Below are 23,789 nucleotides of genomic sequence, written 5' to 3' on the forward strand. Positions count from 1 at the left end.
CATCTCGGGCCCTGGCGTCTTATTTCCCAGGTTCACATGATGTCAACAGCAGATGGGCCGAAAGAGCCTCTTGTTAAGTGGTTTTAAGTATCAGGAGAAAGGTCGAGAACACAGTAGGCACTCAACAGATGCTTTGTACTGAGGACTCCTGTCTTACATGCACGATCGACAGAACAAGGCAAATCATAAAGTCTTTAAACTGTATCTTATTTATTAAGATATTATGGGTATCTTTAAATTCTTTCATTCCTGGATGACTCAGTCACTTTTCAGCTTTATGAGAGCTCATTGTGTGCACAGCATGTTGACCACTTGCGAGGGGGTCACACGCCACCCCACCCCCAGAACTGCTGGGGCCACCAGGACACTCATTCTGTCCTCAGCCCTCAGGATGTGGTCAGCAATCTTTAAATTTTTATTTTCAGGGAAGAGTAACATTTGCAAGAGTCGTAAGGCTGTCTCTGCTGGCCTTCGTGGACGACCTGTGCGGTGGTGTTCGCGGCGCACTCTGCCACCATCTGAGGCTGGCCACGAAAGGTCAGATTACTGTCACTGTAACCAAGGAGCTACAGAGAAACAACCAGAGATGGCAGGATCTGTGTCACTAGGGGAAATGCCGATTTTAGGTTAATACGTTCTGATCTACATCCTATGCTCCTGGAAATACACATTTGAAGAATTCCAAAATTGGGTAATACATATCAAATAATTTAAATCTTCAAATGTGTGGGTTTTTTCTTTAGCAGGTTTTTCTTCCTCATTTATGTAGAATTTTAGGCCAATGGGTACATCATAAGATTTAACAGATGAGAAATGAAAAAGCCCCCAAATTCTCCAACTGATTTTTTTTTTTTAAGATTTTATTTATTTATTTGACAGACAGAGATCACAAGTAGGCAGAGAGGCAGGCAGAGAGAGGGGAAGGGAAGCAGGCTCCCTGCTGAGCAGAGAGCCAGATGTGGGGCTTGATCCCAGGACCCTGGGATCATGACCTGAGCCGAAGGCCGAGGCTTTAACCCACTGAGCCACCCAGGTGCCCCTCTCCAACTGATTTTAAATTGAGGAACGGGTCTTGTAATTTAGCATCTTAAGCATATATTCCAGGTTTATCCTTTATCAGGTGCTTTCTCTAAAAGAATGAATGTTTGGGGCACCTGGGTGGCTCAGTGGGTTAAAGCCTCTGCCTTCGGCTCAGGTCATGATCCCAGGGTCCTGGGATCGAGCCCCGCATCGGGCTCTCTGCTCCGTGGAGAGCCTGCTTTCTCCTCTCTCTCTGCCAGCCTCTCTGCCTACTTGTGATCTCTGTCAAATAAATAAATAAAATCTTTAAAAAAAAAAAAAGAATGAATGTTTGACTTATCAACATGTCTGGTTTCCTATGATAAATTCTGTAACCTTCACGAAATAAACCTAAGATTAAACTCATCTTTTGAAATTTTAAGCATGGCAAGATAGATGTGTGTTTGTGGATTAACAAAATTAATGAGCTTGGAACATAACCTTTCACTGGGAGAAATATAGATTGGTCAATTAAAAATATATATGTAATCTTTATTTAGCATTGAGTTCACAGTCTACTTTAGCTTTTTCCAAATAGTTCCTCATTCTTCTCTCAGCCCAAAAGTCTTTCCATTTTTTTGGCAAGTTTGCAGAAGCGCTGGAAGCTCCCATACCTGGAAGAGAAGTGTCAGGTCACAGCAGATTGATCCAAGATGAATTTAGCATAAGAATGTGGATGAACAAATGTGAAATGGACAGTAGGTTCTGCAGCATGTGGGGTTGGTGGCAGAGGTGTCCCCAGCAGGGAGAAGAGCATGTCTCACATCTGTGAGACCCGGGTATGCTGCAGAACCACTGGTGGGGGTCTCCGTTAGAGGTAAGGGTCTGCACACGAGCCCCATCCTGCCTTGGGCCTGTGCTCCACCAGGAAGAGCTGCCAGGCTCCCAAGTGCCTCGGGGGCCCTCTGTCACCAGCACATGTGGGTGTTGGGATGGGGGAGGGACCCCTGGCAGGACCCTCTCAGGCCCCCAGAAGGGGGGTCTGGAGGTCACCAGAAACAAGCCAGTTTGCAACCAGAGACACTGAGAAATGGAAAACAAATCAATAATTTTAGGTCCCTCTCCTGTTTGAGGGACCCCAGCTGGGGTGAGGGACTGTGCCCCTCTGCTCTGTGCTCTTGGTATTTCCCTCTCTCCTAGGAGCTCTTTCTCCTCAAGCAAAGAGCAGAACAGGTAAGCAAGGAAAAGGGTCTTTTTCTTTGAAATAGCACTGCCATTACAAACCAGCCCACCCGCTGGATCCCGTTTCCACTAATAACGGTGCTGGCTTCCTGATCCAAGAGCCTGGCTGTGTGTGGTGGACCTTGGCCTGACCCCGGCCCTGGGTCTGCCTGCCAGCTGGGACAGAACTAGAGGTCCAGCAGTAGCAGGCATGTCAGAGGTGAGAGGTTCTACGGCTGCAGTGTTGGGACCCGTGCCGTCACACTGGTCACTTAGGAACACCAGGCTTTCCCAGGGGAGCCATGGCCTCGTTCAGCTGACAGCTGGAGGAGGGTAGAGGGGGTCAGGCCTGAGGCTTTCAGGATTTGAAAAGAAACTCCAGTGCATCTGAAGACCTACAGCAGCAGTGAAGGGAGCGGGGCACATCCTTGCATAGAACTAGCACATTCCTGACAGAAGCAACCCGGAGACTTGTCTCCTTCTACCCCGGATCTACTGCCAGGGCCCCACAGAAGCGGTCTGGACTTTCACAGCTGGCAGGGCCGAGCAGGGCCAGGGCCCTGGCATCCAGTGTACTTTCCGGATCCTGCACAGGCAGACTCTTCACTCAGTCCCATCATCCTGGAGGAGATACATGCTGCAGATGGAAAAACAATGGCAACCAAGTCACGGGCTAAATTTCCCAAGAGACCAGGACCAAATGGAGCAACTTCCCCACATGGAATGTGGCAAAAAATTCAAGCCACACTCTGTTATCCTCGGACCAGATGTGTCAGAACTCAGAAGTTTTCAGGTTATCACAAGTTAGTATGTTAATATCTCCACTAGGGAACTAATATCCAAAATACATAAAGAACCCCTACAACTCAGTAGCAAAATAAAATCTGATTACAAAATGCGGAGAAGGTCAGAAGAGACATTTCCCCAAAGAACACAGACAGCCAACACGTACATGAAAGGCTCTCTGCGCCCCTCACCACCAGGCAGGTGCACATCAGAACCACAGAGGGGGACCCCCCACACCTGTTAGGGCGGTCATCACCAAGAAGACGAGAGAAGAGCCGATGAGGATGTGCAGAAAGGGGAACCCTCGTGCACCATCAGTGAGAATGCAAACTGGTGCAGCCACTCAGCCAACACAGAGGTTCCCCAGAAGTTAAGGAAAAAGAACTCCCCTACGATCTAGTCCTCACACTTGTGGGTATTTACCTGAAAGGTACAAAGCCACTAACCGGAAAGATGTCTGCGCCCCCATGTTCAGTGCAGCATTACTCCCCATGGCCGAGACACAGAAGTGGCTAAGTGTCCCTCGATGGACGAGTGGACACAGAAGACGCGGGGCGGGGGGCATATACACACGCGTAACACACACTGCAGAACAACAGCCATACAAAGGAATGAAGTCTGGCCACTTGCGACAATATGGACGGACCTGGAGGCCACTGTGCTGAGTGAAGTAAGTCAGACGGAGAAAGACAAACACCACAGGCTCTCACTTATATGGGGGATCTTTAAAAAAAATAACCAAGGTCAGAGAAGCAACAGACTGGTGGTTGCCAGGGGTGTGGGTGGTGGGAGAATGGGTGAAGGGGAGTGAAGAAATAAAAATAAAAAATAAATAAATAAATAGGGTGCATTACTGAGCAACGACCAAAAACAAAGCAGGTGTTTTTTTTCTGGATGTGCAGCCCTAAAAGCAGGGTGGAGTTACCATATTACCAATTCCCAGCCCTGTTCCTCTCTAATTGTAAATGGCAGGAAAATTTCAGTTGAAACATAAACCACATTTTAAGGAATGTGCATGTTTATGATTTTCCTTTTAGCAAACCACTTCTGTGGACCGGTTTTCTGCACACGCACACACACAGTTAACACGCCGCATGTACTGCATGCTACGGGATAGCAGGGCTGGGGCAGGGCCCCAGTAATCACACTCCTCTTTCTGCAGAAAAGTGCCCTCCTACCACTGGAGGTCAGGGTTTGCTACCAAATGAACTTGCTGCAAACCTGAAAAACAGATCTTCCCGTTTTTAGAGTGTGGTGGGTTTCAGAGTTGGGAGTTAGGGGCTGCAGGCCTGAGGTGTATTGTGATGGTGTGAGGGGCAGGGCCTTCTGTTTGCACAGTTGTAAAGCTGATGGTTACGGGCCATGGTGTAGAAGAATCCAGGCAGGTTTTGGGCTCCCCGTGGCAGAGGCCACAGAGGACCTGACGGGCGAGGTGGCGGTGGTGGCGCCATACTCTGCTGCTGCGCCCCACGAGGCTCAGTCGTCCAGGCCTGTCCCCTGGGCAGTCCCTTCCAGCTTCAGCGTTAACCACCTTTTCCTCTCTTGGGTGTATTTTTATTGTTCTGTCTGGTGCCCACAGTGGGGAGTCGAGCTCTAAAGGTCAGCTGAGGTCACCCATGAGGGCAGCAGGGGTAGTGGGTGCATTCAGCGGGCAAGGAGAGAACCGCAAGCTGCTTTACTCTCGATTTAGATGAGCCACCCCGCTGGCTTTGTCCATCGGAAACATCTTGACACCACCTCCGTGTGTCACACCGTGCGCCTCTGCTCCCCACCGCCCCCACGCGACCCTGCAGCCGTCACACCCACCCCCACCCGTCCGATGGAGCCCAACAGGTGCTCTTTTGTGTTGCTTCCTTCATTTTCATACTGTTGCGACTTCTCTGTCAAATCTTTCTTTCTATGAACAAAAATAAAGTAAAAGAGGGAATCAAGGATTGTAGCAAGACAGAGTATAAATACTGGCTTTTGACTGTCATCACCTCGTTCTGGGACCCGGTGTGGAGGAAGCTGAGGGTGTGGCCCCGGGGATGGAGCAGTGCTCAGGCCTTGGGCAGAAGCAGGTGGGCTGACGCAGCTTCCCTTCACACCAGGCCCCTGCTGCTTTGAACAACGTGGCCTTGGTGTAAGAGAGGCCTTTGTGGAACAACAGCAAACTTGGCGAGAACACATCCAGTGCTGTCCTTTGTTCTTGCCGCACTGACCTCCTGGGGAAGACAGCGACATGGTGCCAAGCACCCAGCTCAAGTGTCAGTCACCTGTCTCCTGGGAGGGGGGTGGGTCGTGCCTCGAGGGCACGCACCCTCAGCCAGCGGCCAGGTGACCCCGCAGTGAGTGCTGGTGGTGGCGCCAGGACTGGCTGTCTATGCCATCACTTGCTGGACCCCCACCTGGTCTGGGGAGCAGCTCTGATGCCCACAGTGCATTTTCTTGATGAGCCGCCGGAGTTTGCCAGGAAAGCTCCTGTTGATGTAACGGTAGAGGAGCGGCATCACGGAGCTGCTGGAGAAGGCCAGGAATCTCGACAGGTCCTTCGCAAAGAGCAGAATCCCCAAGTGGTGCCCGTCAACGGGCTTCCCCCGCAAGGCCAGCAACGTGTGCCCCAGGAGGGTCAGGTAGTGAGGTGTCCAGAGCCCAAACTGCGTGCACACGGTGGCCACCAGAAGCCTGTGCACCGAGGGCTCCAGCCTCCCTGTGTCCTGGTCAAGGGGCGTGTCTTCCTTGCGGAGCCTTGCAATGAGCGCCAGCGCATAGAGGACAGCCAGGGTGGGTACCAGAAACCCAATGAACACCATGATGGCATCGGCAGCCTCTGTGTCCTGCATCTTGGAGCACTCAACGATCCTGGCCGCCACGTGGCTGCAGATGTAGAAGAGCAGGGAGGAGAAGCTGGTGAGCAGGGCCCCACCCCAGACAAAGCCGCACACGTGCCTGGTGTTGTAGACGCTGGACATGTAGGTGCGGGGCAGGGCCCGCTCAATGTAGTAGTCGAGGCTGAGCAGGGCTGTGGAGTACATGGTCACCAGGGAGGAGACGTTGAACAGCACCAGCAGCGTGATGTGGGCCTCGCTGCTGAAGCCCCACAGGGCCCAGCCAGAGGCCGTGGGGCCCAGCAGGTGCACGGGCGCCAGGGCGCTGAGCACCAGGCCTGCCACGGCCATGTTCACGAAGTAGACATCGGGCATGGTCATGCTGCTCTGGTCATATAGGTTGACCAGGATGAGCAGGGCATTGTAGCCGAGGCCGATGGGGACGCCGACGACCAGGTAGAGCAGAGAGAAGAGGGACAGGACCAGGTGGAAGTGCTGGCAGAGGCTGTGGTCCTCAGCGCCACCCGTGCTGTTGAGCAGGCCGCAACTCCACATGGTGGCGGCGGCGGGCTGGCTGTATGGGGGAAAGCAGGAGAAGGTTACTGCCTCGGGCCTGCGAACCCCCAGAAATGCAGAGGTGGTGCAGGAAGAAAGCCTCGCTCCTTAAACTAGCAGAGAACGGTCAGAGACTCAGATTCTGTTCTGCCTGTGTGTGTCTCCTGTGAAAGCAAAGGTGCCGCCCCACAGCTGTTTAAGTCCCGAGCTGGGCCCGCAGGGTCATGAGGCTGCGATAATCTGACTGGCCATGGTGAGCCTCCCTAAGCCTGCGGCGGAATCCGAGCCATGGACGATTTACCCAGGATACTGCTGGAGAAGTTGCTCCCTGCGTGCTCTCTGGCTTCTGCTGGGTCCCTGCTTCTCTCTGCCAGGAGGGGACATTTTGCAGGACCTCCCCCACCCCCACTGTGTCCTCACCCCTCTGCCTGGGCTGCGTGGCTTTCAGTCCACGTAACCCCCACCTTGCTCAGCCTCTTTACTGAAAGTGGGTTAGAAAGACAGGTGACTGTGGAGCCCATCAGCCAGGGTGGCACCCACACAGCACTCACGTGCCTGCACAGCCGGGACACATGCCAACAGGGGCCTTCCTGAGACAGGGTGACCCTCCACAGCCCCCCAGCTGAGAACAGCAGCCTCTCTGCCTAGCAGGTGGGCCATAGCCTTGCCCAGACCCTTCTTGGCATGCATGGGAATCATGTACACCTTCCACACCTATGTCTGTGGTCTGGTGGCCCGAGACCCACCCTGTTTCACATGACACCCAGGCTGCGACGGCAGGCTGCACCTCCAGCCCCGGGAGCAGGCACGGGTGCACACGTGGGAGCAGATGTATGGGTGGCTGCAAGACTGGCGTGTCACCAACGTGTGCAGTGAACGGAGCTGGGAGAGCAGGAGGCGCTGAACTGGGAGGTGGGAGGCCGCCGCTGGCTGACATGTTCATGCCTCCACCTCCACAGGGCCGTCACGGGGTCCCAGTGAGGCCACGTCCACGAGAACTGTCATGGAGCCTGGGGTTCCCTGGGGGACAAGCTCCAGGCTGGGGCCGGGAGAGGGCTCTGCCCTGTCAAGGTGCCCATGTCCATGCCAAGAGAGACAGACAGGGGTGGGCCATCAGTCCCGGCACCCTCACCTGGCCTCTGAGGCAGCGCCCCGGCAGGGTGCAACCAAGCGGCCTGTGTCCGCCCAGAGCCTGGGAGGCATGGGCACACAGCTGGCCGTGAGGGAAGAACACACTTCAGAAATGTCAGTTCTTTGGAGGAAAAGCTTAGTTTCAAAATGTAGTTTGGTCCAACCTGATCTCAGAATAAGAGATCCTGCTCTCAGAATAAGAAATCCTCTTGGGCAAGCACATACAAAGCAGACATTTGTTTCCCAAGCCTTGGGACAGGGATCAGCCAGCTCTGCTGCCCATGAAGGAGCTCAGGGGCCAGGCCCTGGCCACACGTGCTGCTGTGCCGGAGCCTGGCGTGGGGGTGGGAGGTGACGTGGAGAGAGGGCTCTGAGAGCACAGACCTTACGCACTGGTCTGCCTCGCCCTTGCCCGACCCGGGCCAGTGGGATGACAGGGGGTTAACAGTGAAGGAAACAAAAGGAGGCGAGGGGCCCCCACAGCAGGAGTGTGTCTGCATCAGAGTCCCCCAGCCTCAGACTGCAGTGGGCACACAGGCGTCAGGGACATCCAATCCGGGGGAGTGTTTTGCAAGCCTCACTAATGCTGCCCAGCAGCCTGCGATGATGTGTGTTAGACGGTAGCGACACTCAGGGTCCGGCTGGGCACAGGGCTGGCCGGCTCTGCCCACATTGGTTACATCATTGTTACAGCGTTTACTGTCACCGACAGTGTGGGCTCAGCCCTAAAGTCTGGACAGTGCTCCTCAGCCTATGGCCCTGGTGGGCACTCTGCACCCCGGGGGCCAGATTCTGGGGGAGAAGGTGGGAGCCCCGGGTGGGTGGCACGTGTGTCCCACAGCCAAGGCACTGGGTCCCACAGGGAGCTGGGGAGGTCAGTCATCTTCTAGCTGATTACATGGCCGGTTTCCGCTCTCCTCCTCCTTCCTGAAGGCCTCCAGAGCTGGCTGGGGATGTTTCAACAATGTGGCCTCTTCTCTGTTCTGAGGCGCCTCCGTGCTGAACCATGGCTCCAACAGTGAGCGGGGGGGACAGGGAACAGAGGAGGCTGTGGGGAGCTCACCTGCCAGACTTCACTGACCTGAAGTCACCCAGAAACTCTACATTCTTGTGGCCACTGTGGACATCTTCCATCCCAGAGCATCTGTCTGTGCGGTGACCAGCTGGGCTCACGTCCTGCCCAGGGACCCATAAGGTCTGCCTGAGATGTTCCACCTGCTCTCGTGTCCAAGCCTCTTTCCTTACAAGAGGAGAGAGATGCGTCCCTGAAAAGGCAGGGCCCTGTGCCATCGTTAGGACAGGCACTGGCTCAGTGGGGCGCGGGCCAGCAGGAACGGCCCGGACCTGAGGAGCCACCCTCCTGGTCCAACAGAGCCCGTCCTCCCTCAGGCCTGCCCCAGGCTTGTGCGGGGCCCTCAGCCCTCCCTCCCGCAGCCTGTCCCTAGCATCACCCCAAGTGGCCCACAGCCACACCCGCGCCTCAGGCTGCTTACCTCTATCCTAAGCGCCCCGTGTCTGTGCGCCTGGACCGCAGACCCCGTGAGCAACACGGCAGCACAGACGACAGAGAGGATCCTGTGTTTCTCAGCACACACACACCACCACCACCACCACCACCCCCCGCCGCCGCCGCCCGCCCTGGGTGCTTATCAGCAGCAGCCTCGCAGTGCTGGCTTCCTGCACGGTGCGTGTGCGCGCTCCGTGCCCGGCGTGGAAGCCACTTGTTTTCCTTCAGTAAATCGCTCAGTGTCGGCTTCCCTTGGCAGGCCCAGTGGCCCCTCCCTATCTCTGTTTACAGCCAGCTCCGCAGAACGAGGGCCGTGCCTGGAAGGGCCGGCACCGTCGGGTCGGGCTCCTGCCCTGTCGCACCAGTTCCAGGAGTGCCAGGTTCCTTCCCCCTGCACCCCAGCCCATGCCGAGTGATGCGGCAGGTGTGGCAAGTCTTGCCCAGAGCCCACATGGCCATTCCTGACACTCGGGGTGTAGGGCGTGTGCAGTGACAAGTTCCTCTTTCCCTTGAGCAAGGAAACTGAGAGGCAGCTTAGGACAGAACCAGAGGCCACACCGAGTCTCCATGGAGAGGGACTGTGGCCGCCGGCCCTGCAGCACGGGCCCAAGGGCTCTTTAAAGGGGCAGCAATGGCTGAGGACAGGTTCAGGACTGGCAGGAAGAAGGGCGGGTGTCTTCCCTGTGTCGCTGTGGCATCCACAGCTGGCCTGAGCACGGCTACAGCAGAGCTGCCGGCCGGTGGCCACTGGCCGTGTCCCCTCCCAGCCAGGGGCTCAGGGAGCCGCTGTCCTGCCTGCCCACGGCTGCCCCATGGGGCCACGGGGAAGGGCCACTGGCGACCGGCCATGCTGGGCCAAGAGTGGCCCCATTCTTGGGAAATGGTCACGTGGAGCAGTCTGTTTAGAATTTCCTTTCCAGTTTCGTGCCTGTGTGGCCTGGCTCACAGGTCCTGTGGAGAGCGGGCGGCGGCCGTCAGTGCTCGGTCTTCAGTTGAAATAGGCCTGAGTTTCTGTTTGCTGATAATCAGGAAACACAGACGTACTGATTTGATTTCAGAAGCCAGAGTTCGCGTCCGTGCATGGTTCTCGTGTGTATGCAGGCAGAGGATGCCAGCTGTTGGCTTTCTGTCAGCCTGACGATGACAAGCTTTGCTCTTTTGTCCCAGCATTCTTCTGGGGAAGCCACTTTGTTTTCTAAACACGGGCGTGTGGTATTTGCCAAAGCAGGAGTGTTCATTCCCGTCTGGGAGGATGGCGCTGAGAGGCAGGGCAGGGAAGGGAACAGCTGGCAGGGAGGCGGGAGGCCAGGTGCAGGGGTGACGCCACCATCACTGAGGCCACTGGACAGCCACATGCCCACCTCGGGATGGGCTCACCCATGCCATGTGCAAACCGAACGTGGGTCCCTGTGAGCACGGGTGGTCCCGCTGCACGGGGGCTGCAGCCATGTGGCACAGGTGGGCGGGAAGCAGGTGGAGGTGCTCAGGAGGCCAGGGGATAGCGACTGCACCCCCAGAACTGCCCCATGTCAGTGGGTCTGGTGCGTGAGCCAGCGGTGGTCCTGCCTAAACCCCAGTCACAGGCGTTTGGTGAAGCCTGTGCAGGTCTCGCAGTTGCTGGCTCACGTCACAGCTGACCTTCCAAAGGATGAGCGCCAGGGCGGGGGCGGGGAGGTCCTGTCCGGGCCAGGGCCGCTGCCTACCATTCTGCACCTGGAGCCAGGCGGATGCCCCCGAGCCCCCAGACCTGTCCTCCCGGCTACACAGGGCCTCCAATGGGGGCTGGCCCGGCCTGCTTTTCTCTGGTTCCCGTTTCCTTGTGGTGACTCCACTTCCCTTTTGCACACTCTGGTTTTGCAAGTCCAGGAACCTGGGAACAGAGACTTCCCTTCAGGGAGGAGGCGGACCTGGGAACAATGGTCTGGCTCCCGCCCTCCTGCCCAGGCCTCAGACCACCTTTTCCAGCTCCTGAGAAAGAGGAACTTGGAGTACAGCCAGAGTTGGGGAGGGGGGGGGTTCCAGGAAGGTCCTCTCTGCAAGGCCACACGGGGTTCAGTGCACTTCAGTGCCCAGCGCTCCCCACTCCCCACTCCACCCGTTCTCATTTGGAAATCTGCCACTTTCTTCCAGGACAGCAGGATGGATAATCTAGCTTCCCGGGCCCTGTCACCTGCTGCGTGCCCTCAGCAGAGGGGGTCAGGATCAGTGAGGACCCCGGTGGGCTTCTCGTCTGGGCTAGCCTTACAAACAGGCTGGGCCTGTCTCCACACCTCCTCCCAGGACCCCCCGGGGCCCCACCTTGCCAGAGCTCCCCGCTGCTTCCCTGGCTCCTGGGCCTGCCTCCTCTTCCACGCACCTTAGAGTCTTTTCTAGGAGGGTCTGTTGGCAGAGCTCCCTGGCTTGCTCTGCCCATCCTGCCCCCACTTCCTCCCACCTAACCAGCTCCCTGGTGCTGTTCCTCTGCCCTCCTCCACTGGGCCTGCCTCCAGCCTCTCGGTGCCAGACTTACTACCGCCTCTCCCCCGCCCCCAAGAGCTGCACAGATCCTGCGCCTGCACCCACAACCTTGCAGCAGACAAGGCGCCGAGAATGATCCCAGCACCTGTCCTCCTGCCTCTCCACAGGACTATACTCGGGGTCCCCCTGGATTTCCACTCCTGCCAGCCCCAGGTCTCACCTCATCTGGGTGCTGCTTCTATCACAGCCTCTCCCTTCCTGGTCGGGGTCGCAGCCTACTGGAGGGGCCCCTCACAACCGTGACCGTCCTCCCAGAGCACTCCTCTCTGTCCCAGATCTCCATGGGGAGAAGTGACCCACTTACCCTCGAGACCCCCACTGAGCCAGGCCCGTGGCGGCTTCTGTGCGTGTACGGTGTGTTTTCCGGCGAGCCAGGACTGCCCGTCAGCCAAGCTGCACAGAGCAAGGGTGCCCCGGACACGTGTAGGTGTCTTGCTGCCCGCATCCGTGGCAACGGCAGCAGCAGGCCTGCTGGGCCTCCGTCCTCTCTGCAGCTGAATGTGGGCTTCTGTGGTGACAGAGTGGTGGCCCAGCTCCAGGCCGATGGGAGGGACCACAGGAGGGCCCTGCACAGTCAGGCTGGCCTGTTCCTCATGGGCACCGGGCATCTTGGCTGGGCAAGAAAAGGGAGGCAGCTCTCTAGGCCAGGGACCTCACACCTGCTTGGGGTTGTCCAAGACAGAGACCACTGTAATCTTCTTCTGGCTTTTTCCACAAAAGTGACTCACATACTCTCCCTCTCTGAGGGCTTTGTGTGTGTGTGTTTTGTTTTCTAATGACACCCAGAAAGAAGAAAGCTGCACATCATGAGGACAGGGCCAGTCTTTCAGGTGCCTGCTCCCCTTCCTGGTCCTCTTCCCATGGGCTGGAGAGGCCAGGACGGCTTGTGGGGAGCACAGTTCCAGGCCTGGGGGCCAGCGGGCGCCTGAGAGAGGAGAGCAGATAAGAAGCCAGCCTGGTGGAAGCAGGAGTAGCTGGACCACAGGAGGGTGCTAGGCCCCAGACCAGGTCAGAGTGCACAGGGGGGCCGGCCTGGGAAACGGCAGCCCCAAGCTCCCTGCTGGGCCAGCCCTCAGTGGCTCGGATTGTTACTGCGTCCATAGCCACGTGGCGCCCCTTCTCTGAGCTTGGCTGCGTTCGCGCCCCAGCGAGGGCAGCCTCCAGACAGGCCGGACATTTCCCTCCAGAAAAGCCTGAGAGGGCCTGAAAGCTGAGCTGCCATCCCACTCGTGAGGCGAGCTGCGCCGTGGGAAGCCCTGGGAGGGAACAAAGCTGTGGTCATTTCTCCGTGTGGAGCGGTCACCTCTTGGGCCTCAGAAGCCCTACCCTTTAGAGGTGAGCAAGGCTGAGGTCCACAAGGACAGAGTCTCGTGGTCCAAGCTGGTGTCCATTTGTGGATTTGGTGCCCCAGCACTGCCGTCCGGGCCTCTGCCACCTCATGGGGTGCCCCGAGGCCAGACTGTCAGAAGGGCCCGGTCCGGGAGCTGCCTTCTGCAGGGCAGGGAAGACCCAGTGAATCCTGGCCAGATGGAGCAAGAGGCCGGTGGACATGCAGGATGCGTCTGAGTGTCCGCTTGGAGGCCCCTGGGGCACGGAGCCCTTTTGGGTTCTGTACCCCATCCCAGTTTCTAGGGACTTCGCGGTTTCCCGGTCCTCTCTGTCCCTTCATCCCCAGCTGGAGCCTGTGTTTCCTCAGCGGGGTGACAGTCACCTGCAGATGCTCTCATGCATAAAAGAAAAGCCATTTTCTTCCAAGATGCCTTCTGGGCTTCAATAATTCTATTTCAAGGAGACGCTTTCCTAGACTTGCCAGTTTCTAACCGCAGGAGAGTTCTCGGCTGCCTCCTGGTCGCGGAGGCTCTCAGGCAGAGTTACGGGCTGAGCACGTGTGCGTGTGTGGAAGGGCTGTTTGCCTCAGGCTGGAGGCATGGAGCCATCGGAGAATGCTGAGAGAAGGGAACCCGCGGCTGTCTGCCCTGCAGACCCGTGGGCCTAATGGAGAAGGACGTCGGGCAGCCGCAAGTCTGGCCTAAGCACCTCTCTGGGCAGCTGTCCTTACTGGCTTGGAAAACCAAGGAAGCGCCCTCTGCTCTGGGCCCTGAGCTGGGACTTTGGGGCTCTCCGGTTTCTTCCCTGATGGTACTGGCCAGTGCCCGAGCATGGCAGCTCTGTAGGGGTCACTCAGACAGCCCAGAGGGCCGGCACCAAGAGCGGGCACAGGTCTAGGCCCTGGTGGCTGACCAGTGAATCAGCACACGGGGAGAGAGGGCCCTGCAGGCCGAGGGTTTAGTGGAAAGGCCTGTGGGTGGGAGGCCAGGCCGCAGGGAAGATGAACTGACGGGAAAGCTGGGAACAGACAAGCCACTCCTCTGCTCAGCGGCCTGAGGAGCCCCGGAAAACCAGGAGGGGCAGGGTGTCCCAAGCAGTAGGGGTGATGCCCAGGCCCGGGGGACAGAGGGTGGGGGACAGACAGGGACAGGTGCAGAGCGGGCCCTCGGTGTGTCCCGGGACAGACACCAGTCCTAGGCGGCTTTCCTACTTTGAGGAAGCAGCTCTGAGGGCAGGCACTGCCTTGAACCCCGGCCTCCCTCCTTCCCCCCTCGGTGGCAGGGAGCTCTAATGCAGGCCTCTGCAGGGCAGGCGGCGGCTTGGGAAAACGCTTGAACTTTGCAGAGGGAGCAGGGTAGCCCCCTGTGACCTAGTGCCACACGCTGTCAGGAAAGGTGCAGGTGCCCCGCATTTTGCTCAGCATCCCGCCCAGTTGGGAATTCTGTCTGCGGAACCAGCCCCCTAGATTGGTGCCTGGGCTCGCTGCTTCCCCACGGGGGGGCGCTGGTTAGGCAGGTAATGTACTACCTCAGTTTCCCCAGCTTAGGAGACTGGTGTGACTGCTGGGGAGTTCGATGGATCCAGCCGTGTGGAGCACGGCAGGGCGAGCCTCAGCAGGTCCCCAGAGGGTGGACGAGTAGGGTGCGGGCCCACACCCTCCTTCCTGGACACAGGGAGCTCACAGAAGGTTGGTTGTGGACTTCTGCTCAGAATCTACCACCTGACGTGGAAGGCGGGTGTGGGGACGTGAGCACCAGGCACAGGCCTGGTGCCGGCTGTTGGGGGCGGGGAGGGTGGGGACAGCAGCAAGCCTCAGACCACCGCTGTGCACCACAGGGACGTCCCCGTCCCAGAGGCTTCATGGTCTGGGTCCGGGCTTCGGTAACAACACCAACGGCGCGTTTGCTGGTTTGGCATTCATGACACTGGGGCATGAAGGTATACTTCCCTCACCTGTGCCCACAGCATACAGAGAAGGGGGGCCGGCGGACAGAGCAGCTCTGACCCTAACTCAGGAGGACTGGGGGAGTCCTCTCAGCGGTGACACACACCCCCTTCTCTGCTGGCAAGGCCCACACCCCAGTTAGGCCGCCTGTTAGAAGCATTTTGAGGCAGGACGTTGGTAGCTTTCTTTCTGTGCATTTTCAAAAAAGAGCCCAAAATGGTATAAAGCAGCCCATTAAAAGTGGATGTCTGTAAGTAATGAAAATGCTAAAATCCAGGGCTAAAGTAAATAGTGATCTCTGTGCAAACAGATGCCAGGAGTGGGTCAGAACAGCAGCCTGGGGGGGCAGGGATCGTGGGCTGTGTGGACGCAGGCCAGAGCAGGCTGCTGCTGGGGTGGGCGGGGGTCACGCCTGCTGGGGGTCCTGCGTGTGTGTGTGTGTGTGTGCGCGCGTGTACATGCACGGAGCCCACAGAGATGAAAGACCAGCAAAAAGGAATCAGCCTGTTCCAGGGTAGCTGAGCTGGTTTCACTAAAACCTTCCCGTTATTTCCTTGCTCTGTTAATCAGGAAATCCTGTCCTCTGCTGCTGGGGGCCCACTGGTGCTGGGCCTCCTGCCCATCTCCCTGCAGGGTGGGGGCGCACATACTAATCCCCCTGCTCACTTGATAAGTGCTAACTTACCCCTGAAGTTTTATTTTGGTATCAGCACTGTGAGGGGCCCTCCCTGACCGTGGTCCCTACCCCCTCTCCAGCCAGTCCTGCTGCAGCCCTGTCTTTGCCACCTGCTGAGAGCTTTCTGAATGGGAGGGGAAAGCCTCTTGATTCCTGCCAGAAGCCTGGCTGGCTGGCTGGGGAGGAGGGTCGCTAGGTCATGTCCGAGGCTCTCCCCCAAGGTGAGCAATAGACCCCCCACCGCAGAAGGGGTAGGAGAGTGGGAGTGCCTCTTGTCACTAGGAGATCAGGCTGTGGGCATGGGGCTGTGGGGCACAGGCAGTGCACCCTGAGTGGGCAGACAGCTCAGCCTGGCTGACGGTCTTGTGGGTTGTTTCAGTTTGACGTAGACCTGCTGTGCACCATGAGACTTAACTTCAGATGAATGTTCTAGAACAATCAGAATGCTTTGAAAATGACTCCTGAATGTTTATTTCCTTTTGTAATAATGGGCAGAGGCTTTAGCTACAATTAACATCCAGCTGGTAGGAGCCAGACACTCCGGAAAGGCCGGTGCTTTCATAGGTTTTTCAATGCAGAGAGCTTACGCATACTGATTCCTATCACAAACGCTGTGCCCTCCTGGGGTGTGATAAGAAACTGTTCATCATATAGATGGGATGTTTTGGTTTTTATAGCTTTTTGCTTTCTGTGGTTCTAAATGGCAGAGTAGTGAGCGAACCAGGCAGCATGGCTCACGCATAAACAAGGAGCGGCCTCTCTCTCTCTGTGGAAGAGAACAGGCCTGTCCGCTGGCTCAGGAAGGGCTGCGGGGGACTGAGACCAAGCAGCCAGGTCCAGGCCAGTGGGGCGCCTGTGCCAGGCCACCAGCTTCCTTCCCTGGAAGGAGATGGGACACACGTTCTTTTGTCAACAGAGCAACAGAGCCCTAGTTTCTTGGGCTGTTTTTTCCCGGACTAACTTGGTTTGAGGCTAGTGCTCCTTCCAGGCACAGCAGGCCAGGAAAAAATAGAAACTAAAAGACTCACTTAGAAATTCGAGGGGCTGAGAACAGATCGGGTCTCCATTTCAGACTCTGGGCAGGCCTGGCAGCCCAGCCTGGCTCCCCGATCTCCCCCAGCCTTTAACTCAGTGTGCTCTTACCTCAGCAGGGGGGTGGGCACTCAGAGCCGCTGATCTTATCAGCGCCTGTGGTTCTTTCCCAGGGAGGAACCGCTGGTTAGTTTTACTCTGCACAGTTGCTTCCTCAGTTTGCTGGGTTCTAATTAAAACTGGGAAGCTCCTAGGCACACCCCCACTGGCATGAATGGGAGGAAAGGGACCCTGGGTGGGCCTGCTGGGGGACACACAGGACACCTGGCCCATCTCACCCTGTCCTGTGATGTGAGGGATGTTGTGTTTGCACATGGAGGCTCCCAGGGGACTGAATTCTTTTCCCTGGCACCATCATAATTTGGCGTCTCAAATTAGAGAGAAGATCAGCCTTTTTCTTATCTAGGCTGTGGCCCCTGCCTGGGTGGTATCTTGGGTCCTAGGTCTGTGAGACCCCTTTGGGCAGGTGCTGCCCAGTTCCACAAGTGGCTTTAGCCTTAGGGCCAGCAGCAAGCAAGGGAAGTGACAGGAAACATTGTTTAAGGAAGAAGCAGCATGATTCATCATGTGTGCTAATGCAGAGGTCCCAGTCCTCTGGAAGGGAACTCACCCCCTTCCTCCGCTACCACCCTGAAGATGCTGCCCTAGTGTGTGGTTGGGTCACTAGAGGCCAGGTGGCAGTTATGTTTCCAGGATTCCAAATGACATTGGAGGGACCAGAGATGGGTGCAGCTGCTCCAGGAGCCCCCTCCCTGTCCCACCCCAGAAGGCAGCAGGGCCCTCTTCCCACCTGTAAATCACACAGGTGTAGTTCCCAGCAGTGATCTCTGTATGTCACTCTCTCATTATATAATAGGTAGAAATCAGCCCTCACATCCCAACCTAAAAGCCTGTGTGGCCCACATTAAGTGGACGTATGTTGCCTGTCATCAGCCTATCCTGCCTGGGCTTTGAGTTAGAGGGACACCAGTACCACACTGACATTTGCATTCTGCCCTAAGACTGTGTTTTTCCATCCTCGGGGTTTTTCTACACTCACGACAGAAGCAGGACACTACATGGTCCAAGAGCTGTGTGTGGCCCTGGGGGACGGCCTTACTGCTCCAGCCCCAGCTTCCTATGTGTGACGGGCCTGGGGAGCACTGACCACACGCAGGTACTTATCTGGAGGCCTGCTTCATTCAGGAAGATACCAGGGGCTCTGGTTTGGAGAGCTGGGCCCCACAGCAGTTGCTTAACAGAGCTACGCTGCAGGTCCTGGACAGTGGCTGTCTACTGGGTGTAGTTTTCACTCCGCAGTGCCCCAGCTAGACCCAATCAGGACAATGGAGGGTCTGGTCACATTATGCATGGTCAGAGTCACTTTCCCATACCCTCGTATGTGCAGGGGTCTGGGAAGCCAGCTTCTGGCTTTTTGCAATTGAATGCTAACCTCTGCTAGAGGCTGGCCGGCTGAAATGTGGAGCTTATTACTTAGAGCTGGAGTGGAGATCTCAAAGGAGATCAGAGGGATAAATGGTGCTCTGGACATCAAATGTACAGTCACCCTCAGGCTCTCCACATCTGGGCAGGGCAGAGGCTAGGTAGATGACCACAAGCAGATGAACGCCCTGCTTAGAGGCTGAACTTAAGGTGTTTATGATACTAAGTTGCTGCTTGTTGTGTTTCTTGTTGCTAGCCGAGTGGATGTTCAAAGGCCGGGGAAGGGGGGGGGGCGGTCACTGCCTTCCTATGAAGTTTTGCAGGAGCCTTTCCATGCGCAGGGAATTGTATATTTTCGTCAAGCGTCCAAGATCGTTAACAACAGACTTGCTGTCTACATTTAGATGTGGTTCCAGAACTTATTAAAAACTGTGTAATCATGAAGAAGAGGAAAGCCATAAGCATGCTGATCCAGGAGAATAGTCAGTACCCCCGCCCCCCGCGCCGGACATGTGAGGAACCAGTGGTGTTGCTAAGCCACATGCCCCTCCACAGGTTAATGACCGCTGGGCAGCCGCACGGTCAGCACACAGCTGGAGACTGGCCTCAGATGCGGGACAGCGTCCCCGCCCCCTCAAGGGGACAGCACCTCCAAACCTCCGGGGGACATCGTCCCCGCCCCACAAGGGGACAGCACCCCCAAACCTCTGGGGGACCCTGTCCCCACCCCGCAAAGGGACAGCACCCCCAGACCTCTGGGGGACACTGTCCCCACCCCGCAAGGGGACAGCACCCCCAAACCTCCGGGGGACGGCGCCCCTACCCCCGGGGGACAGTACCCGCAAACCTCTGGGGGACAGCGCCCCCACCCCGCAAGCGGACAGCACCAGGGCGGGGCCGAGGCACCCGAGAGTAGGTGCGGGGCCGCCGCAGCCCCGGGCTCGCTCCCCGCGCGGGCCGAGACCCTGGACGTGCCGGCCGGCCGACCCCGCCTCCGGCGCCCACTCACCGGCTCGCTGGGCCGCTGGCCGCGCAGTCGCCGCGGGGCGGGCAGCTCCGGGCTCCGAGGAGGCGGCGGCGGGGTTCACGGCGCGCACGCCGCGCGGGCCTGTGTACACACGTGACCGCCGGCCGGTCCCGCCTCCCAACCGGCTCCGCCCCCGCCCCCAGGCTCGAGCCGCACTCCGACCGCGCGGGGCGGGGCGGCGCGCGTTCGTGACCTGAGGTCAGCCGCGTGCCGGACGCAACCCCCGTGCCGGACGCAACCCCCGGGCGCGCTCTTGGGCTCCCTGAAGCGCTGGTGCTGGTTGTGCTGAGTCAGAAGGCGCTCTAATCTGTAGGGCACAGCCCCCCCCCCCACCCTCCAAAGGCCGTACCCACCCTCCAAAGGCCGTAGTCTGGTCGGTACAGGTGCACCTGCTCCGCCCCCGCAGCATCCGCTGGCTGCTTCCGCCGTACCCGGTTACTTCCCGGGCTTGGGAATTACCTTGTCAGCTGAGCGCACCGCAGGAAAACCTCTGAAGCACACAGTGCATTGTTTGCAGCCCCTTTAATTTTGTGGCTGTTGTTATAATTAAACTTTGGGAACGTTTGAAGACCAAGGTGATTTACTCTGCTCTACTTCTTACGGTGTAATGGTACCCTTAGCCGCACATTCGCGCTCAGGATCCGAGAGCATTTCTGTCTGAAAACCAAATCATGCGGGTTGCAGAACTTAACACAGATGTGCTGCGTGAGCAGGGGCTTAGAGGAACTGCAGCAAACGAGGATAGCAGCCAAGGCTGCTGCTGAGTGCCCCGTGCTGCCTGCGTGCTCACAGGAGAGCTTCCTGACCACTGATTAGAGAGGGTGGTTGTGGGTGAGCTGGCGGGCCAGACTCCCCTTGGTGAAAGGGCACAGCAGAGCCCCATTCTCTGTCCAGTCCAGGTGTAGACCCCCTTGGTCCTCTTGTCATTGCCTTAACTTCTCAGCCCAACACCAGAAGTGGGTTTGTGGGGTAGGCGTCTGGCCACACCTGGCACTTCACACTGCTGGCGGAGCCTTACTCTGCCAGCTCCTCCTCCAAGCGCCCAGAGCAGCCTCTGGAGGTATTTACTGCATATGTCATCACCCCCAAGACATCATTAATGCTGTATACACCACTGCTTAATGAACCACTGTAAAGAAAACAATTGGCCAATTAAATTCTGACACGTCAATTACAAGAAGCATCCTGATTTTAAAATGTTAAAATGAGGGAGAAAATGTGTCTTAGCAGCAATGAAATACAATCCTCTCATATTAAGTTGTATCAAGGCTCAGAAAGCTTATGCAACTTGCCCAAGGTCACACAGCAGATGCTGGGGTCTGGACTTGCACCCAGTCTGCCCAAGTAAAGCACTCTGCTGTCTGAGTGGCCTTAGCAGAGTTCTGTTCAGAGCCCCTGGAATGCCAGGTCCACTGAGGTCTGCCCACAGGGTGTTTGGTGGCCAGAAGAACGGCTGCTTATAACTGGGGTGAGCTGACAGCACTCAGGTCACCTGCACTGTCTTGTCTGCAAAGAAAGACTTACTCTGCCAAGCAGGCAAACAGGGTCAGAAGAATGGCAGAGAGTCTGTGTGTAGGGAGGAGGGGGGTGGGAGATCTTCAAAGTAAGCCCACCCTCCAGCTGAGCCAAGATCAGTGTTTTATAGCTAGGGAATGTAAATAGGCTCCAGAGGGTTACAGCTTCATATCATGCTGCTAGCTGCTCCCCAACCATTCAGGCCATTTCCCATGGGTGAACCTGGCGTCCGTGGGGACAGCAGCATCATCCTGGGCAGATGTGGACTGGGGTGTAAGAGCCATGCAACAGACGTGCACCCGGGGTTTCTGACTGCATCACACTCAGATGTCACTTTGTGAAAACCACGTGCAGTTGGCCTCCCCTGGATTGCTGGTGAGGGTTTCTGAGGAGTAGGAGTTGGGGGCCCCTGGGCCCCAGGGCCCCAGGGCTGAGCCTTTGTAGCTGCATTTGCTGTGGCGGTCACAAGGCTGGTGCCCTAATTGTGCACTGCACTCTGCAGTGAAAAGGGAGACTCCGGCCCAGTTTTCTGCCGAGATCACGGAGCTGCCTCTCCCTGGATTACAGAAACATCACAATGGCCCTTTGCTTAGCTTAGTCTGGAGACTTGGCAAGTCTTCCTGGTGATTCTGGAGTGGCAGTTGATAAGAAAGGCTGCATTCCACTCTGAAGGGGACTCAGGACGACTGGCTGGGGACCTGAGAGTAACCTGCTACACAGAGTCATTCTCTTGGGGGCTGGAGACCGGAATGTGGAGGGTTCCAACTGCCCTAACCTGGACAGAAAGGCAGGGTCATCTTCCTTTTGAAAGGTGCACCTTCTTTCAGCCATGATGTACTTACACTGTGCATTTGATCCCAAGTGACGTGTTGATCAGGGACAAGGAATGGTCAAAGTTAATTTGTTTTTTTCTTACGAGTCTGGTTTTAGAGTAGGTTCTGTATGGTGACTTCTGTGTGGTTCCATTAGTGCAAGTAAATGTTCTTCAGGGCTCCAGTAAAGTACAGTAGACTTTGATAAGGCAGCATGGAGGGCTTGGTAAGAGCGTCCTGTCGTAGGAAAGACAATGGGCTAGATGGGAAGCGTGTGACTGATGTCTAGCTGTTGGTTCAGAGCTGGGCCTGTTGTTTCTCTGTTGTCTTCACAGGCATACACACCCACAAAGGCAGAGAACAACTTGGCATGTCATCGGACTCATCTGATCAAACTTTTCTGCCCCAGTTTTAGCCAGAAAGAACTCACCATCCAGCTCCCACATAACACAGTTAATAAGGATACTCTGTTTCTTAGAGAAAGCTGTTCTTTGTAATTATATACTTTTATTTATATAATCTTATGTCTGGATTTTATACTATACACATACACACAAATTATGTAATAATGTTAACCCTACAAGTAGAACAGCCAGTTATTTTATCATAAAAGTAACTCCTTCTTCCAGAATGGCAAAGGAATCACAATTAGTGCGGGCATAGCGAGGTGACCCCCAGGCCAGTCTTAGAACAGAGGGACGGGGCATGGGGATGCTGCTTGGGACGGGAGCCCACTGGAGGATGCCGGAGTGAGGGCTTCACATTGGCCGGGCTGTTGCTGGGCGAGGAGAAACCTTCCTTCCTCTAGGTCCTGGGCCTGGGAGCACAGGCTCCTCACCTCCTTTCCCCACGAACACAGTGGAGTGTGGTATATGGTGAAGGTAGACGTGATGTCTGGGCTTTGCTTCAGAGTCATCCAAAGCTAGGGCAGGAGTGGAAAGACAAGCCATACTGCTGAACCCACAAGGATTCAACATAATTTTGTGTATCTTTGGGATCTCCTGTAAAATTTCCAAAAGAGGGGGCCAAAGACAGAGACTGCGTACCGCTGCTCCCGGCACAGGAGCAGGTCATACCAGGCCTAGGGCCTGGGCTCCGCAGGGCCTGGCCTCAGCTTGGCGGCCTTGCAGGCCCCTGTCCCGCCTCAGCCTCGGCCTGGGTGGGGCCTCGTGGGCACGCAGATTTCGGGCACTGAGTCCCTGTGGGACTTAGCAGGAAGAACCGGAATCTGGAGGCTGGCTCTTTGCTTTTCCTCCTCTGAAGCCTTTCATCGGCATTAAAAATAGTGTGCTCAGGAGCATTTCCTGAACAGAGTGGGAGTGGGCGTGGAGGAGCTGGCGCCCAAGTGGGCCTGTGACAGCCGGCTTGGTCCCGGAGTGCAGCCACCTGCCCGGCAGGCTGCACCTGTTGTCTTCTGCCCAAGAAGCTCAGGAGTGGTGAGGCCAGAAGGGCTGCCATTTCCACAACAGCAGAAGACCCCAGCCCCCAAGTCTGGCCAATGTGCCAGTATTCTACTGGGCGGGGGGGCTTTGGGAGACAGTGGGAGATAGTTCTGCTTGGTACCCCCCAGCACAGCCTGTCCGGCAAAGGCAGGAGGGGCCCAGGCTCCACGGTCTGGAAAAATGTGGGCTTGGGGCAGGGAAGGAGGGGTTTGCTGGCTGCTGGGCCTTTGGCCAGTCCTGGAGCCCAGCGAGGACTGAGTTGAGGCAGTGTCCCGACAGTGGCCTTACGCCTTCTGGCTTGAAAGTCGGGCTGTCATCGACATATGCAGCTTATGTGGGGACAGCTTGTCTGAGCCACGCCCAGCCCCCCCATACTGGAGGCACAGAAGTTGCTTTTTTGGTTGTGTTTCTGTTCTGGAGCTCTCCCTCTTTTTTTTTTCTGGCTTTTTATTTTTAAATAATTATAGATTCCCAGGAAGTTGCAAAAATAGCAGAGAGCGGTCCTTGTACCTTTCCCCCACTTTTCCCTGATGGTTATATTCTGCATGACTCTAGAACAATACCAAAACCAGGAAGCTGCTGTGGGCACCGTGACACAATGCTCGTGTGTCCCCCCGCGACCACCAACGGCAAGACACAGAAAGTCTCCTCCACGGCCATGCTGCCCCTTACAGTCACACACACACACACACACACACACACTCTGCCCCTTCCTGGCAGCCACCCATCCCCTCTGTGGTGGTGTCCTCACGAGGATGTTACATAAATGGAGCCATCTGGTGTGTGTCCTTTGGGGAGGGGCTGTTTTCACTCATCCTGATGTCCTGAGAGGTCCAAGTTTTTGTCATGTACCATTGGACCACTCCTTTTTATTTCCCAGCAGCAGTCAGGGGACAGAGGGCCGGGTTAGTGTTCCCTCACCGCTCGGAGCTCAAGCTGCGTCCAGCTTGGAGCTACTACAGACCAAGCAGCCCAACAGTTGTGACAGGCTTTTGCGTGGACATAA

At 56.7% G+C, this 23,789-nt stretch overlaps 2 protein-coding genes across 4 annotated transcripts in view; one reads left to right on the forward strand and one right to left on the reverse strand.

The window, feature by feature from the left end:
• CHLSN (cholesin) overlaps window positions 1-23,789 on the forward strand; it is a 125,101-nt gene that overhangs the window by 69,845 nt on the left and 31,467 nt on the right. The window lies entirely within an intron of this gene.
• Window positions 1,528-19,054, reverse strand: GPR146 (G protein-coupled receptor 146). 2 transcript variants are annotated; one of them, XM_080830021.1, is made up of 2 exons: window positions 18,997-19,054; window positions 1,528-6,387 (listed from the first exon to the last, which is right to left on the reverse strand). In XM_080830021.1, the coding sequence occupies exon 2, from the start codon at window positions 6,366-6,368 to the stop codon at window positions 5,367-5,369; it is 1,002 nt and encodes a 333-aa protein (XP_080686147.1). In that variant the 5' UTR covers window positions 6,369-6,387; window positions 18,997-19,054; the 3' UTR covers window positions 1,528-5,366. The 2 variants fall into 2 exon arrangements, with proteins under 2 accessions (XP_080686147.1, XP_080686148.1); XM_080830022.1 differs by lacking the exon at window positions 18,997-19,054 and adding an exon at window positions 8,581-8,617.

This window comes from Martes martes (assembly GCF_963455335.1).
Source record: "Martes martes genome assembly, chromosome: 18".
NCBI lineage: Eukaryota > Metazoa > Chordata > Mammalia > Carnivora > Mustelidae > Martes > Martes martes.

What these genes read in the sequence shown, in the direction of transcription:
- GPR146 (XM_080830021.1), bottom strand. Translation starts at nt 6,368, where the DNA reads ATGTGGAGTTGCGGCCTGCTCAACAGCACGGGTGGCGCTGAGGACCAC.